A 14633-nucleotide genomic window follows, 5' to 3' on the forward strand; every position below is an offset into this window, starting at 1 on the left:
TTGTAAATTTTGTAAATATTTCATTTGTCTTTTTGAGGCCTAGAGATAGTTGCCGAAGAAAAGAGTATATTGTAAAAGTTCTGATGGACATGCTTCTTTAACAAGTACTTGGGATTTTCTGTCGGGAGTGTCTTCACCCTGATCTCTTAGGTGATAAACTCAGGAACCGTGCTCTTTTGTTGAGGCACACACTGTATGTGCCCTGCATTGCGAGGGAATTATGTGTAGTTGTGGCCACACAGGCTGTCCTGTGTGTTTATTACTTTGCTCCACAGATGTGATCTCTGTCACATTCCAGGGTTACAAACTCCTGGGGAAGGGGAAGGAGGACTTGGTTCGACCCCAAAGATTCATATTCCTTTCCCTCCTCCCCCTCCCTTTCTCCCTCCATTTTCCCTTTTTTTTTTTTTTGAGAAAGTATTTCTCTGTGTAGCTTTGGAGCCTGTCCTGGAACTCTCTTTGTAGACCAGGCTGGCCTCGAACTCAGAGATCCTCCCGACTCTGCCTTCCGCTCACCACCACCACCACCTGACTTTCTGTTTCTTCATTCTTAGCTGAACTGTTGCGTAAATTGTAGTGTGGAAATAGAGCTATCTTGTAAAGAAAACTTGGAAACTGAGCTGTCATCTTGGGAGACAGAGGCATTTGCGCTGCTTCGTTCCTTCTTTTCTCATTTGATTACTGATGTGAGCCTGGGCCTTGACAATGTAGCTCTTATGCTCCTGATGAACGATGCTGGAGACATAGCTCCCTAAGTCGCTGCTTGTGAGCATTTGCGCAGAAGGATAATTATAGTTTTGTCTGAAAGATACCCAAGGGAGCCTATGTTGCCATCAGTGTAATTTCTGGCCTGTGACCACTGCCTCAACAAGTGGATGCTCCCCTTTCTTTCTCCCTATGCCCAGGTTGGTAGACATTCATCACCTAGGTCTAGACTGGCACAGGTTTGCTAAGTGTTACCCAATCTTGGCCTTCGTTCCCTTGAGTTGGTCCTCAGAGGAGCCAACTTACTACTACTAAGTATGTTAAAGCACACAATAAATACGTTAATATATTACTAAATATATTAAAGCTAAACCCCTTTAAAGGAAAAACATTTCTTCTTAGTAATGTAGGTAAAATAATTCTCTTCATTTTAATCATCATTATTTTTCTTTGTAGCCCAGGGAGTTAAGAATGCGCACCAGTCCCTGGTGGAGCAGGAGGTGGAGGAGTTCCTCTTCCTTAGTGCTCCCAAGGTCATATTACACTGTGCTGTCTGCTGTTGCTGCAGTCTTGATGCTAGTGTGCAGAAGACATTGGAAACCAGCTTTAAGTGAATTGGATGTTTGCTGTGCTGGCCTGTTGTGTTAAGATGAGTCTCTGGAGCAGTGAGTGCACACCCCTGGGCGTGGAGACTCTTGCCTCTGTTCCTGTGGGGATACCCTGTGCTTGCAGGCATTGAACCAAAGCTTTTAAGGATGCCCTTTGTCCTTAAAAAAGGGACTGTTGTTTGTCCTGCCCTGTCGGTCTCATTGTCTGCTTTGTTGCAGTGGTTTTAGGACTTTAATCTCCTTTGAAATGGTGTCTATTTTTGTAAAACGGATGTCCTTCATAGGGTCGAAGGAAAGGCTTATTGTTCTAAAAAAAAAAAAAAAAGGTTTGCTTCCTGGTTACTGCAACATGTTCCTGTTTATGCTCAGAGGCCAGAGCATTTTGGGGAAAATAGCTTACTCCTCTAAAAGGGTCTTTAGTGAGGGTCTTGTGGATTTTGTCTTAGGAATATAGTCCGGGAGGGTAGCAGTGTCTCAGGTGGCGTCAGTTTCCTGAGAAAATGGCAAATGGGGATTTAGTGCCTCTGCATTTTGTTTTCTACAGAAAAAGTTTGTTGAAGTAGGACTTCACCCGCTGACTCTTAGAACTTCACCCGCTGACTCTAAGTAGAGAAAATGAACATTGTAACCCAAAAGTATACTTTCCAGAAATCCATCCATTCTCTACTGTGGCTTGGATAAAGTCTTACTGTGGAATGCTGCAGGCATGCTCCAGCTGCTGATATAGGTTCCACTGCTGATTGCATCCTCCTGTTGCTGGCTGCAGGCTCCACCTGCTGGCTGCAGGCTCCTACTGTTACAGTCTTTAGACTCCTACTGTTGCGGGCTGCAGGCTCCAGCTGCTGTGAGGAACTGGGGTGCTCAGTCCCTCATCTATTCTACCTGCTTCTTTCCCTTTTCTTCCTGGCTAGTTCTGGAGATGAAACCTTGGTCAACCAGTATCTACTGGATTTTAGCAAAGGCTGTCAGCTAAGAGGAAGGAAACGGTGAGAACTCGGTGAGAAGCAGTTAGGGTGGCCGATGGGTAGGCCTTCCACCCAACAGCTCTCTTTCTAGGGCAGTTTGAGTTTTCTTTCGTCCTCCTGGAAGCCTCAGACCATTTTAGAGGTTGTCTTGGACTGTGGCGGTGCAGGGGGATCACGGACAGTTCCTGCCCCTCAGTTATCTCAGTTGCAGTCCTTAATTGGTAGATGTAGCATTTGAGAAACTCAAACCCGGATTGCTCCTTCCTCTGATTTGTGTTCTCTAGCTCACCTGTAACCATGTTTTTCTTGTTTTCTGTTGGGCAACAGAGCTACGGTTTCCTGATATGCATCAAGTTGTGTGTTTAGGGTTCCGGGACACATTGCTTGCTAGTTGGCAGCTAGGGAGGCACTAATTTTCTTCCACACAGTTAGGAACTTCAGGTTCATAGAGAAACTACTTGTTAGAGAATCTAGTTAAAGCTTGACAGCATCACTTTCTATGTAGAGGAATGCAGAATGGCTCTGCCATCTTCTTATAAGCTCCTTGAGCACAGACCCTTTAAACACATTTCTTTTGGGGCAGCTGCTCTAAGAGTAATAGAAGAAACCAGATGTGCGGGTTGAATTGATTCAAGGTTTGTGATCCGTAAAATACACGAGACGGCTGGTGAGGTAAGAGCACTTGGTTGTCCTCGCACAGGCCCTGGGTTCCATTCTGAACACCCACGAGGTGTCCCAAACCGTTCATAACTTATCGCCCCCCACCTCCGGCAACTCTGGACACTGCCTGATTGTAGTCTGCACAAATACATGCAGGCAGAACACCCCTGCACATAAAATACAACACAGACATCTGAAAACAAAAAAAAAAAAACCCAGAAGTACATGAAACAGTTATACAGGATTTTATGGTCATGTATTGCTTGAGTGGTGTTCATTTAGAACTAGCCCCCTCAAACATCATGATTATATGTGGTATTTATTTATTTAGTTAGTTTTTCGAGACAGGGTTTCTCTGTGGTTTTGGAGCCTGTCCTGGAACTAGCTCTTGTAGACCAGGCTGGCCTTGAACTCACAGAGATCCGCCTGCCTCTGCCTCCCAAGTGCTGGGGTTAAAGGCGTGCGCCACCACCGCCCAGTTTATATGTGGTATTTAATTTGTGCAGTTCTGTACGCTTAGAAGGAAATTCTGCTTTAAGAACTAATGCCAGTCGTGAGTAGTATAAAGCCTTCGGCCTTCGGCCCATCACTTCCGTCCTGTTTTGTATCACAGCCTCAGTGACAACTGTCAGCACGTCACGGGACTATATCCCGTGGCGCTCTATTTATACGTTATGCATATTGCCTCAGATAAATACTGGTGGTAATTATTCATAGGTACTCTATACATATGTCTCACACACGGGCACTCAAACTTTTAAAGTCCATGTATATTACGCGAACATACACAGTACCTATGACCCCGCAACAGCTGTGGTCATGAAACTGATTAACACAGTGGCGTTTGGCCCCTGACCTGACTTTTTATATGGTTTCACAGCGGTTAGGTGAGGGAGTGCTTTTGCTAGCAGGCCTGTGCTCTGCCAGTGCTCTCCAGTTGCCGTCTTTGATTCTGTCTGAGATCCCAGTTCTTGCTCCTGTTATGTGTCTTCCAGGCTTGTCTTTCCTGGACGTGATCTAAAAGTCTTGTTTCTTTCTTACACGTTTTTGGGCACTGAGTGTGAACTTCCTGCTTGATCACGCAGGTGGGTAGTTTTGCGTGCTTTCCTTGACAGAGCGGTACAGGTCATCAGGCACATTGTCAGGGTTTCCTAGGTGACTCGGTGGGAAAATGAGCGATGGTGTTTGCACTACATACCTGTCGGTCGGTGTCTTGTTCACCTGAGAAGGGTCAGCAGCGGGACTGAGGGGTTGTCCCTTGTTAATTTACAAACGCCTTGCAATCCCTTCACACTACGTTTGGACAGATTTAGAGGAGAAATTCTCATTCATCCTTCTTCCCATCCCCTCTGTATCTTCGGTGTTCGCTGGAGCCCTGCAATGCTGGTCCCTTCTGGTTCTTCATCTATGGCTAGGAACAGGACTGTGCATCTTTACCTATCTTCAACTTTTTTTTTTCCAAGGCAGGTTTCTCTGTGTAGTTTTGGAGCCTGTCCTGGAACTAGCTCTTGTAGACCAGGCTGGCCTTGAACTTACAGAGACCCGCCTGCCTCTGCCTCCTGAGTACTGGAATTAATGGCATGTGCCACCACCGCCTGGCCTATTTTGAACTTTTATGAATGACTTTGAATCTTTTTTTATTGTGACCTAGAGAAAAAGAAAGAACTTTAAAACTAAACATAAGACACTTTTTTTTAAGTATGGAAAGTTAAATGTATACTTGATTATTAAGTGATTATAAAATAACATGCATTAATATTGAGAAAATAATTTGACTAATCATCCTACTGGTAATTATCCATCACTTGAGAGAAAATACTTTGTTTGCTATTTTGATGTAAGTAGCAGAAACTATGTAGCAAAGAACTGCTGGTGAAGAGTTTGCTTTTCTGAGGTGATGAGTTTAAGTGATTTTATTGTATTATTCGAAAGCTCTTGTGCGTGTTCTGAAGGCAGTCATAAAGAAAAGCCTTTGCACATGCTAGATTTCCTTTGAAAATGTTAATTTTTAATATCCAAGAAGAAACAAATTTTTAAAAAGGACAGTTTAATTTATAACATGTTATTTTAGAAAAACTTTCTTCCCTCTCAAGCCTAACAATTCTATTTTTTTCTTTGGAACAGGACCTGGAAATAGTGTATTCCTATTTACACGGGATGGAAGCCTTATCAAACCTGAGGGAGCACCAGCTAAGGTGTGTATCGATTTTAATAATTTCATAGTGATAAAGTGCATTTCTGTGTCCTTCTGTTAATAGGAGTTGAGCTTAAAGAATGTTTAACACATGGATATTCTGCTTGGTGTAACCCCTGCACTTGCTGTGATACGTTCTGCAAGGTTGAATTCAGTTGTATCCGTATACATTTTAATATTTCTGTATAGTAATATATTGTACTTCCACCCAGCGTCTGCCTCCACTTCCCAGCAGTGATAAGCTTCAGTTGGTACAAACACTTAAGGGGGTGTTGTTTGCAATTCCTCTTCGTTTAGATACACGTCTATGGCTGTGGACAGCTCATCACTCAGATGTATTTTAAGATATTCAGCTGGCGACTAGGCACATTGCTCTGGCATGTCGAGGTCTCTGTAGGGATATGCATACTACGTTAAGTATGTCGCTGGCCCCCCTGTGGCCGGTACAGTGTTTATTACACTGGTTCCAGCGCAGTGTGCTCTTACAAATATCTTCCTGCTTCTGCTGTGCAGTGTGCTCGCTTCATTTGTAGTTACGTAAATTTCATAAAACAGAAGTGACTTGGTCTTCACTGCAGTAGGAAATAAAGGACCCTGAGAAGATTGATGCCAAAATATAATGAGGTCTTACTTCATTCTATTCTGTCTAGTTGTGATGCCAACCATTTTTAATTATGAAAGGAATACCCTTTAAGCACTAATTAATTTGTGAGCATGTCAGTTTCATATTTGTCTGTTAATTGAAAAGAAGTATCAAGAGGGTTGAGTGTTTCTCAAATTAATTTTTTAATGAAAATCATTTAAATTAAACTCAATTGTAGACTAAGTGTGTAAAAACCCAGACAGTTTTTATTAGGAAGGGCAGAGCTGGGGATTTTGGAGATGACTGAAATTGTAACGAGCCATAGCAGTTTTTAAATTGCATGACTTTTATTTGTCATTTTGTGATGCCAGTCTTCCTAAGGAAAAAATTCAGAACGCAAAAGAGACCACAAACCTGTCCGCAGACCCGACAGCCAGCTTTAGAATTACCTGCTTCTTGCCCTTTCCGGGGTGATGTTCAGGTGGAAATGCCTGATTAATTCAAGAGTCTGTCTGAGTCCATCCTTAGGAAGTATTCTAAGCTTCGTGTAGACTGTTGGCAGCATTGTAGGGACGAACCCTTCACATGTCCAGCTGTTTCTGCATGTGCTGAGCCGTCTCATTCACAGCCAACAGCCTAGACTGAGTTTATCTTTAGAGCAGGATCATAGCTGCATTACACAGCAGAAGTGAGGCTCGTGTAAACCACTGGCTGACTGGAGTAAACCGCTTTTATAATACTCCCATCTGGGGAAACACACATTTCCTCTAGGTAGGTTATTTTTCTTTACATTTTGTTAAGGGTTTTTTGTTTTTTTTTTTTCTTCTTCTCGTGATTATCAAGGAAGAGCCGACTGACACTTGTACTTCACCCAACTTTCCAAGTGTACCCGATAAAAGGCTCCGAGGGAGATTTGATTTTATTTGTGCAGCACCACTTGCGCTGACCCCCGTGACACGGGAAGTGACCTGACCTTTCAGCAGGTGGCTCTGTGTTGCTGTCAGAGCCAACACTTTGCACCCTGGCCCTGCAAGTTTTCAGATTTTTTCCCCAGTACAACTTCAGTTTTTCTGACGTTCAATCCATATAGACTAGAGTAGAATATTTGTCGAGAGGAAGTGGCAGCGAGAGCTCTGAACCCAGAAACTCTTGAGAACAGAATCACCACTTGAAGATATTTAGTACTGTTCATCCCCCTCCTCTTTGCTGTGCTCGGACTCAAACTCTGGGCCTGTGTGGAATAGGCAAACTCTACCCCGGAGATATATGCCCAGCCACGTTTAGTGTTGGAAACAAACATACAGTTGAAATACATTCTCTTCCTCAGCATTATAGCTTACCGATTATTATTTTGGAAACAAACAGATCATAGTCGTTACACTGGTTCTCAGGGAGATCATTGCGCTTTTGCTTAATCTCTTCCCTTTAGCCTCTGCTTCCGCATCCGTGAAATGCAGCCGTGGCGATGACCAAGTTGTTTCCTTCTTGCCCATTTGGTGTTTGTTAGAAGCTTGCAAATGAAATTTGGAAGAACTCTATCCTATTGCATACAACAGCTTTATTTATGGGCAGTGCTGTAAACATTAATTTTTTCCCCCGCTACTTCGTGGGAGGAATCCAATCGCATTGTGAGAACAACGTGGAAAAACCCGTTTCAAGGAAATCTGTGACGATCCTTTGGTGAAGCAGATAGTCTTTGTAGTACAGATGTTAAAAGTTGAACACGTACAGAGAAGATAAAAAGAAGAAAAAATCATAACCCAGTCTATTAAAAGCATTGATTCTGCTTCTGAATTAAGTGGCTTCAGGAGATCTAGTTCCAAGGAAGAATAACGTCCATGATAGAACTGTAGTCCTGGTGGCAGCAAGCCTCATGGGCCTGGGAGAATTAGGTCAGAAGTAAGGGATTCAAAGAGCATTCGGGACAAAAGTGACTTCATTCCGGTTAGATTGGACTTGATTTTCCTTAAGCTAACACCCAGCTCTCTGTCACTTAGCTGACTCTAATGGCATCTGGGTCAGTGTTGAGCAATTCCACATCCCACCCAAGTGGTTTTGAATGTTTGAAGTACGTTGAGATACTGCATCCGGCGAAGCAGAGCAGCCAGGGTTACTTAGAGGCAGTCATGGCCATTTCGATTCAAGATGGCTGTAAACTTGTCAAGCTGAATCCCTACATGGGGGGTGGAAGGAAGAACAAGGTGAGTGAGCACCCAGGAGTTTTTATTGGGTCAGCAAACAGAAGCTCAGTGTTCCCTGGTCGGGGAAGAGCACTTGTCCACAATGAGGGTGCTGTTAGGGTGACATGCTGCAGCAGCTTTTCATGAGAAGAAACCGTCACAAAATACATCCCCGTGTATTTTGGAAAAATTGATTGGTATTCATATAATGAGATGTTTCTCGATGATGCTGCTTTTGAGATAATTTTGAATATTTAAACATTATTCATATTTTCACATTTTTTCCCATTAGGGCTGTATCAGCTGAAATAACAAACCCTTCAGTTCTTAAGTCTCCATTTGCTCATTCCTCATAAAATACTGAGTCAGTAAAAGCCTACATTGGCTTGAGATTCTGTCCTGCTCAGTGACCGTTAGTGCTGAGCTCTGCACGGTGTTACCGCCTCTTAAATTCATAGGGTTTCCTTTCTGACTTTTGGGTTCCTGCTCCTCCTTGAGTGTGTTTACCCCGGGGAACATACTTTGCCACTTAGAAAGTGTGGAGCAACCTCTCCGTAAAGTCCATGTGGTAAAGCTGGGGCTTCTCTTAGATGCTCTGTGTTCTAGCACACAGGTGGGGCAGATTTTAATTCGTTTTTATCGAGTTGTAACTCTGACGCCATCAACATCCAGTTGAAGATAAATAACTTAGATAAGCCCGTGAGCATATGAAGTCATGAACTTGACGTTTCACCCCATGACTCATTCAGGTGTCTTAGCTGTGTTCTTCTAATGGCGAATGTTGAACTTCCTGTCGTTCTCTTTTACAGGCTAATGTGTGAAACCGTGAGATACGAAAGACATGAAGCCAACGAGGTTTTATACTAGTAGGTATTCCTTTCTGGTTGTATGTTGTATGATGCAGTGGCCAGCTCCTTCAGCTATCACTGTGCGCTGGGAGCAGCTGGCTCAGTTAACCTGGTCTTTCGGGAGGACGGGTCTTGGGGAGGTTAACTTACTTCCCATGGTTTAGAAGTTTGAGACGTTTGAACTGTTTGCAATTTTAAAATGGCCAATTCACGTCTGTATTTTTACCTATGGTATTTTCCTATGGTAGAGATGTGACTTTGGGTTGTCAGGTTTTCTCTGTTCTTGTTGTGAAATACGAAGTAGCTCACAATCGTCTGGGCTTAACAAACAGCAAACAGACCTTCCCACAGCCAAGAAGGTGAGCTGCCAGTAGCCCAGGTATGAAGCTCAGTCTAGGAACAGCAAAATGAGCAAAATGAGGTCTTAGGTAAAGTTTAATCTTAAAATTGTACTAATACCGCTTTAAAGATGTGGTCTCTTAAACACTAACAACTGACTGTTAACGAATGTGATAAATCCAGAGGAAACCAATGCTGGGACTCTGAGTATGTGAGCCGCTTTGCAGTATGCACCAGTAGATAATGTTTACTACGACGATCGCCGCGCTGACTCCATCCTGTTTTTCAGGCATATTATGGGTAGGTAGTACTTACTGAAAGAGAAGAAAGACAGCTGCTCTCTGAAGGAGTTTGTCATTTATAGAGGGATGAAGAAATGAAATAACAGGAAAAATGGCACAATTGGGATACTTGGGAGCGTAAAGATGGTTGAGGAAGAGAGGGATCCTGAGAGATGTTGGAGCCCTTTGAACGAGCTCGGTCTCAGGTTGTGTTCCATAATCTACAGAAACCTTAGAGGGGCATTATAAACAGCATGTCAGAGATGCAGGTGGAACAGACAGAGGGTTTAGGGGTGCTGCTGGAAGGCCTCACTCGACACTTGGATGCTGGAAAGTGAAGCCTGAGGTTTCCGCATGAAATAGGTGCCCCCAGCTCCTGAGCTCCCTCTTCAGCCCCTGTAGGTCTCATTTAATATATATAGCATGGTGGCTGGTTTTCAGGCAAGAAAGCAAGTTTGACCAAATGCCCCCAGCCCTTCCTGTACCCGCAAAGGCAATACACATGTATGCAAGCAAGCAGGTTCTGTCAGGGTGAATAGATGTGAAGGGAAATAGCTGAGGAGCCAGCCGCAGGACTGTGAAGGAGGAAGAGCTTTGACATGTCAGCAGGGTTAGGGTTTGGAGAAGCTGGCGGGTGGGAGTCGGCGGAATTCTTAGGCTGTTGCACGTGAAGCTGATTGCTGTTCTTCCAGCTGTTGTAGATGTTCCCATGGCAAAGTATGTGTAGTAGTTAGCCAAGGAATGATCGACAGCGAGAACTGACCCCAGAAAGAAGATGCTTTTAGTGGAGTTCTGGAGAAACTGAGGCGGGAGGAACTGCAGCCCTTGACTCCTTTTTGAACACATGGGGCAGGTGTGCAGACGCCCAGGTGGGAACCCCTGTGAACGCTATTGAAGTGGTTCCATGAAGGGCGGCACTAGCTTTCTGTCAGTTTGTCCTTCCCCTCAGACACATGATTGGACAGACTCTTGGTTTTTTGAGACAGGGTTTCTCTGTGAAGCTTTGGTTCCTATCCTGGAACTAGCTCTGTAGACCAGGCTGGCCTCAGCCTCACAGAGCTGACCTCCCTCCTGAGTTCTGGGATTAAAGGCGTGCACTATTACTGCCTGGCCAGACTTTGCTTTTATGAGCAATGGATGACTAGCCATTTCCCTTACTATGTCTGTGTGTTATAGCTTTAGTAATTTCACCAGGTAAATATGGCATTCTTTTGATCTAACACTATACTACATCTTCCTCATCTACGGAATGGAAACAGCAATGTCATTTCTTCAGAGTACAATAGATGTACGTAGTTTTTTGACCAGCATGGCTACTCAGGGTGCAGGCACCTCTACTGAGGGCATGGGTACCCTTCCTGAGGGCTCTTGAATCCCTCCTGAGAATGTGTGCACCCCTACTGAGCGCAGAGACACCCCTTTTGAGGAGGTGTGCCCTTCTGATGCCTTAACCCTAGTGCTCAGGGGCTGTGGTAGGGGAGGAGGAGCTAGGAGGCAGCTAGGCTGATCACAGAGTGGCGCCCTCTCTGGCAAACAAAATAGAGAGCAGTGAACATCAACATACCATCACATAAGTGGAGGGTCATCAACCGAGAATTTGCTGAGAAATTCTCTGACTGGGCTGTTTCCCAGTACAACACTATGACCGAGTTCTTAGTCAGTGTACTCTGGCTTTTCCTGACTGGCTGCCGAGCCTCGTCATTTGCATTCACTGGACAAAGTGTTAAAAACCTGTATCAGGAAGTCAGTGTACACACACATGCTTACCTATACCCTTTAAATACCCAGCTGCTCTGTGAGCCTTTCCCACATGCAGATCTGGTTGGATGCTTTGGTTTCCGGAAGAGTTTCCATAGCACTTGAAGGGTTTATCTCTTTATTTCAGGAAGGAATTTGTTCCTCTGTGAAACAGCTGCTTTGAGACTATTCAGTTTTGCCAAAGCTTTTAATATACATCTGTAAATGCACATTTTAGCGAGACTAGCTGGGTGTTCTCTGCTTTTTAGCAGTTTCCCTGGTGGCTTGACTTGACTTTCTGGTTGTAGGGCAGACACCTCCCATTGCCACCCTTCTCAAGCTGCTGCTCTTGGTGGCCTGGGGCATCACTTTCTTCTTTTCTCCAGCACCTGCTATCTCTGTCTCTACTGCCTCCGTCTCTCTCCTGCCCCCAGCAGGAAGAGAGGTTCATCTCTGACACCTCCCTCCCCTGCTCTTCTTACAGATTGTACATGGCCTCAGGGTCTCCCGTCTTGGACAGGTTTCTCCTTTGACCTCTTCAATAATTGCATAATAAAGTTTTTCTTTTCTGGATCGGCTGACCGATCTTACCTTATAGTCTTTGTAAATTATAAAGTTCTTTCTCTACCATTTATTTTGTGTTTCTTTCCATCTCTTGCAGAAAGACTTTGTTTTCCTTTCATTTCTTACCCAGAGATACGTAACTGCTATTTGAAATAATCTCTCTCTACGTTTTAAGTATTTTAACGTGTGTTTATGTGTATACAAACAAAACGACAAAACTGAGGTTTTATTTGGAAAAAAAAAAGTCATTGTTTAGCCTTCAAGTAGATGAGGCTGTTCTTCTGCAAGCCAGCATGTTTATTGAAGGTATTTTTGTTTCTAGTTTTCTATGAAACTGCCTGGTTAGCACCAACCATTCTTTAATGTTCTTCGATTGATGAGCTTTACTCTGAGTGCATTCTGGTTGTGTGGACCGGGAATGCTCCAAGCTGGTGTGCAGAGACAGATAGGGCTTTGAGTTAGAGCTCTCCGGGTGTATGTAGGTTCTCCTTGACCTTTCAGAGAGGCAAGTTCCTCTCTTACAATTATAGTGTGTAAATCATGACTCTTAGCAGCTTCCAAGTCATTCAGGTTTGACTGCTTGTCTAAATTTGATTGTTCCTCGAGCCCTTGGATGTATCCGTCTGTGCTGACTGTAACTGAGTCATTGATTTGATTTATTGTAATGCATATGCAGTTCATATCATCTTTCTTGAAAAGAATGTTCATTGAATAACCCCATAACTCCTAATGCAATGCTCCTTTTCATTTTCAGGTGAGTTCTGTTAACTTAAGAACGGCAGCATCAAGAGCTGCCATGGAATGTTTGGCTTTGCCAGTTCCTTCTTGTGTGTGTTCACGCTGCTGCTTAAGCGAATTGTTACTTGATGTTCCCTTTGTCCCCTGCATTTTCAGCATAAGGCTGAAAATCTTAGTGCTGCTCTCAGTTTTCCAGTTCTCTTGGATGTCACTGACTTTGTTGTTTTCGAACCTGTCAAACGGTGCTTCTGCTCCTTCAGTTGGTCAGATTGATTTATTTATTTACTTTGGAGACAAGGTGTCATTCTGCAGCTTGAGTTGTACTAGAACTCCAGGTTGATCTCAAAACTGCAGTGATCCCTCTGCCTCAACCTCTTGAGTGCTGGAAACACAGGTGTGCCACTCCCAACTTCTACACCAGCTTTTAAAAGTGAAGTAGTTTCCTTGTAGGTTAGGACTTTGGGGAAACAGGAATTACCTTCTGCCTTTTAAATGTTATTTGTTTTCATATCATGGGCATTGACATTTACATCTGTTTTTGTATAATGAGCTGTATTATTTTATGATTAAACATTGCTTTTCTGAAGGTGGAAAGTAAAAATGCTGAAGGCTTTTTTTAAATTTAGGTTTATTAGAGTTCCTTCTGAAATACATAAATGGCTGTAATGAAGTGATGTTCGGCCTGCTCAGTTGCTCCGCTGTGTGGCAGGAGATTTCTCTAATGAGCTCTAGCCTGTCTCATTAACTACATAAAAGTAATTGATAGAAATTTTATCTTTGGGTTTATAGCTCAACATCTTATCAAAGGAGCAAAAGAAACACAGTTATCAAACTTGGTAATAAACAGTAATAGACGTCCTATGGTGAGAAAGACTGAAATTACTGTGTATCTGGAAAGCCATCTGCATGCTGGCAGGCAGCCAGGGCCAGAACTTTTTAAAGTGTTGGAACAGTGTGTTCACAGGAAGCCCTGCCCAGCTCCAGCAGTAGCCTGTGCGGTTGGAAAAGCTGCCAGGGCTCTTGGTCTTGGAAACCTCTGCCTGGAGCAGTCTCAGGATGATTTTTCATACGTAAATGAAGTTATTTTCACTGCAGTTCCTCCCTCCACCCCCGCCCCCTTTACAGTCATGTATTTGAGTGTACAAGTCTAAGCCGGTCAGAAGACCGGAATCACAAAATGAGCAAAATGCCAACTCCTTGTTTTCTTTAGGGCTTCAATTAAGGGGACCTGCCTGTCGGGATCCCTCAATGTGTGTGTGCTCCCTGGGCAGTGGAGCTTTCTGTTTGGCTGATGTCACCTATGGAGCAGACAGTCAAGGAAACAGGTGCTTTTCTGGTTTTGGTGGCTATTGTCTTCACTTGCTGTGGGGCCCTTCAGATTTCTGTTGGCTTTCCCCCGGTGCCAGCACCTTGTGGACGTATATTCAGGGGAGCACAGCGCATGCTTGCTTTCTGGTATCCCCCACATTGATAGGTGGTCACAGTTGTACCATGTGACGGGTGAACATGGTACGTGTTCCTACCTGCTCTGACCCCCAGATGTGGCACACTCTCAGGCTTCACTTTCTGCTGCTCTGGTCCAGCTGTTCACATGCCCACTGAAGTACAGAGAGGTGCTTCTTGGATCGCTCTCGCTGATGCCAGACAGTGTGAATCTTACCTCGGAGAACTCTGGATTCTGTCTGGCTGCTGTGATTCCGGCCTGTCCCTTTCTCTGGCTGGCAGTGTTGAGCTGAAGGCCATGTGAACCACACTGCCCTGTTCTCACAGGCCACTCCTGCTCCCCTCTTCTCAGCCTGTGTGTTGTTGCCGATCGATCTGCCTGTCCTTAGACTGTCAGTTTGTATTAGCTGGTCAGTAGACTTTTCAGAAGTTATCTTCTGGCCTGATAATGATCCCTCCCCAACTTGATCAGTTTTTTTTTTTTAAATTAGCATTATTATGCCAAGATACTGTCCCCTCAGCACGAACACTTGGGTGGGATGGCTTCCTGTTCTAGCAATGTGTAAGGTACTCTCTCATGTGGAGACACTGCCACCATGTGGACCCGGAGGATAGTGCCAGGAACTTCTTTGAGCTTCACTGTAAGATCTAAACTGTCACCTTTGATGAGGAGTTGGTATTGTTCTGTTCAGGAAGAACATACCTAAATAAATGACCTACAAGATGGTGTAGTTAGTGAAAAAAGCGCTTGCTGCCTAGGCTGATAGAACCTGAGTGATTCTCCGGGT

The 14633-nt window shown here is 44.1% G+C and overlaps 1 protein-coding gene across 5 annotated transcripts in view; it reads left to right on the forward strand.

Annotated features, from left to right (window-relative positions):
* Positions 1 to 14633, forward strand: part of Rapgef2 (Rap guanine nucleotide exchange factor 2) — a 199711-nt gene that overhangs the window by 56890 nt on the left and 128188 nt on the right. For 4 of the 5 annotated variants that reach the window (XR_005974913.1, XM_041658934.1, XM_041658936.1 and 1 more), the window contains exons 2-3: positions 5063 to 5133; positions 8705 to 8761. Coding sequence is in view for 4 of the 5 variants with exons in the window: in XM_041658934.1 (XP_041514868.1) it covers positions 5063 to 5133; positions 8705 to 8761 (128 nt within the window). In the remaining variant the exon portion in view is untranslated. Of the gene's footprint in view, positions 1 to 4008; positions 4024 to 5062; positions 5134 to 8704; positions 8762 to 14633 lie in introns of those variants that run through there. The other variant, XM_041658937.1, reaches the window with a different exon arrangement.

This window comes from Microtus oregoni, unplaced genomic scaffold (genome assembly GCF_018167655.1).
Source record: "Microtus oregoni isolate MIOR12 unplaced genomic scaffold, Mior012 000010F_ref0000083, whole genome shotgun sequence".
NCBI lineage: Eukaryota > Metazoa > Chordata > Mammalia > Rodentia > Cricetidae > Microtus > Microtus oregoni.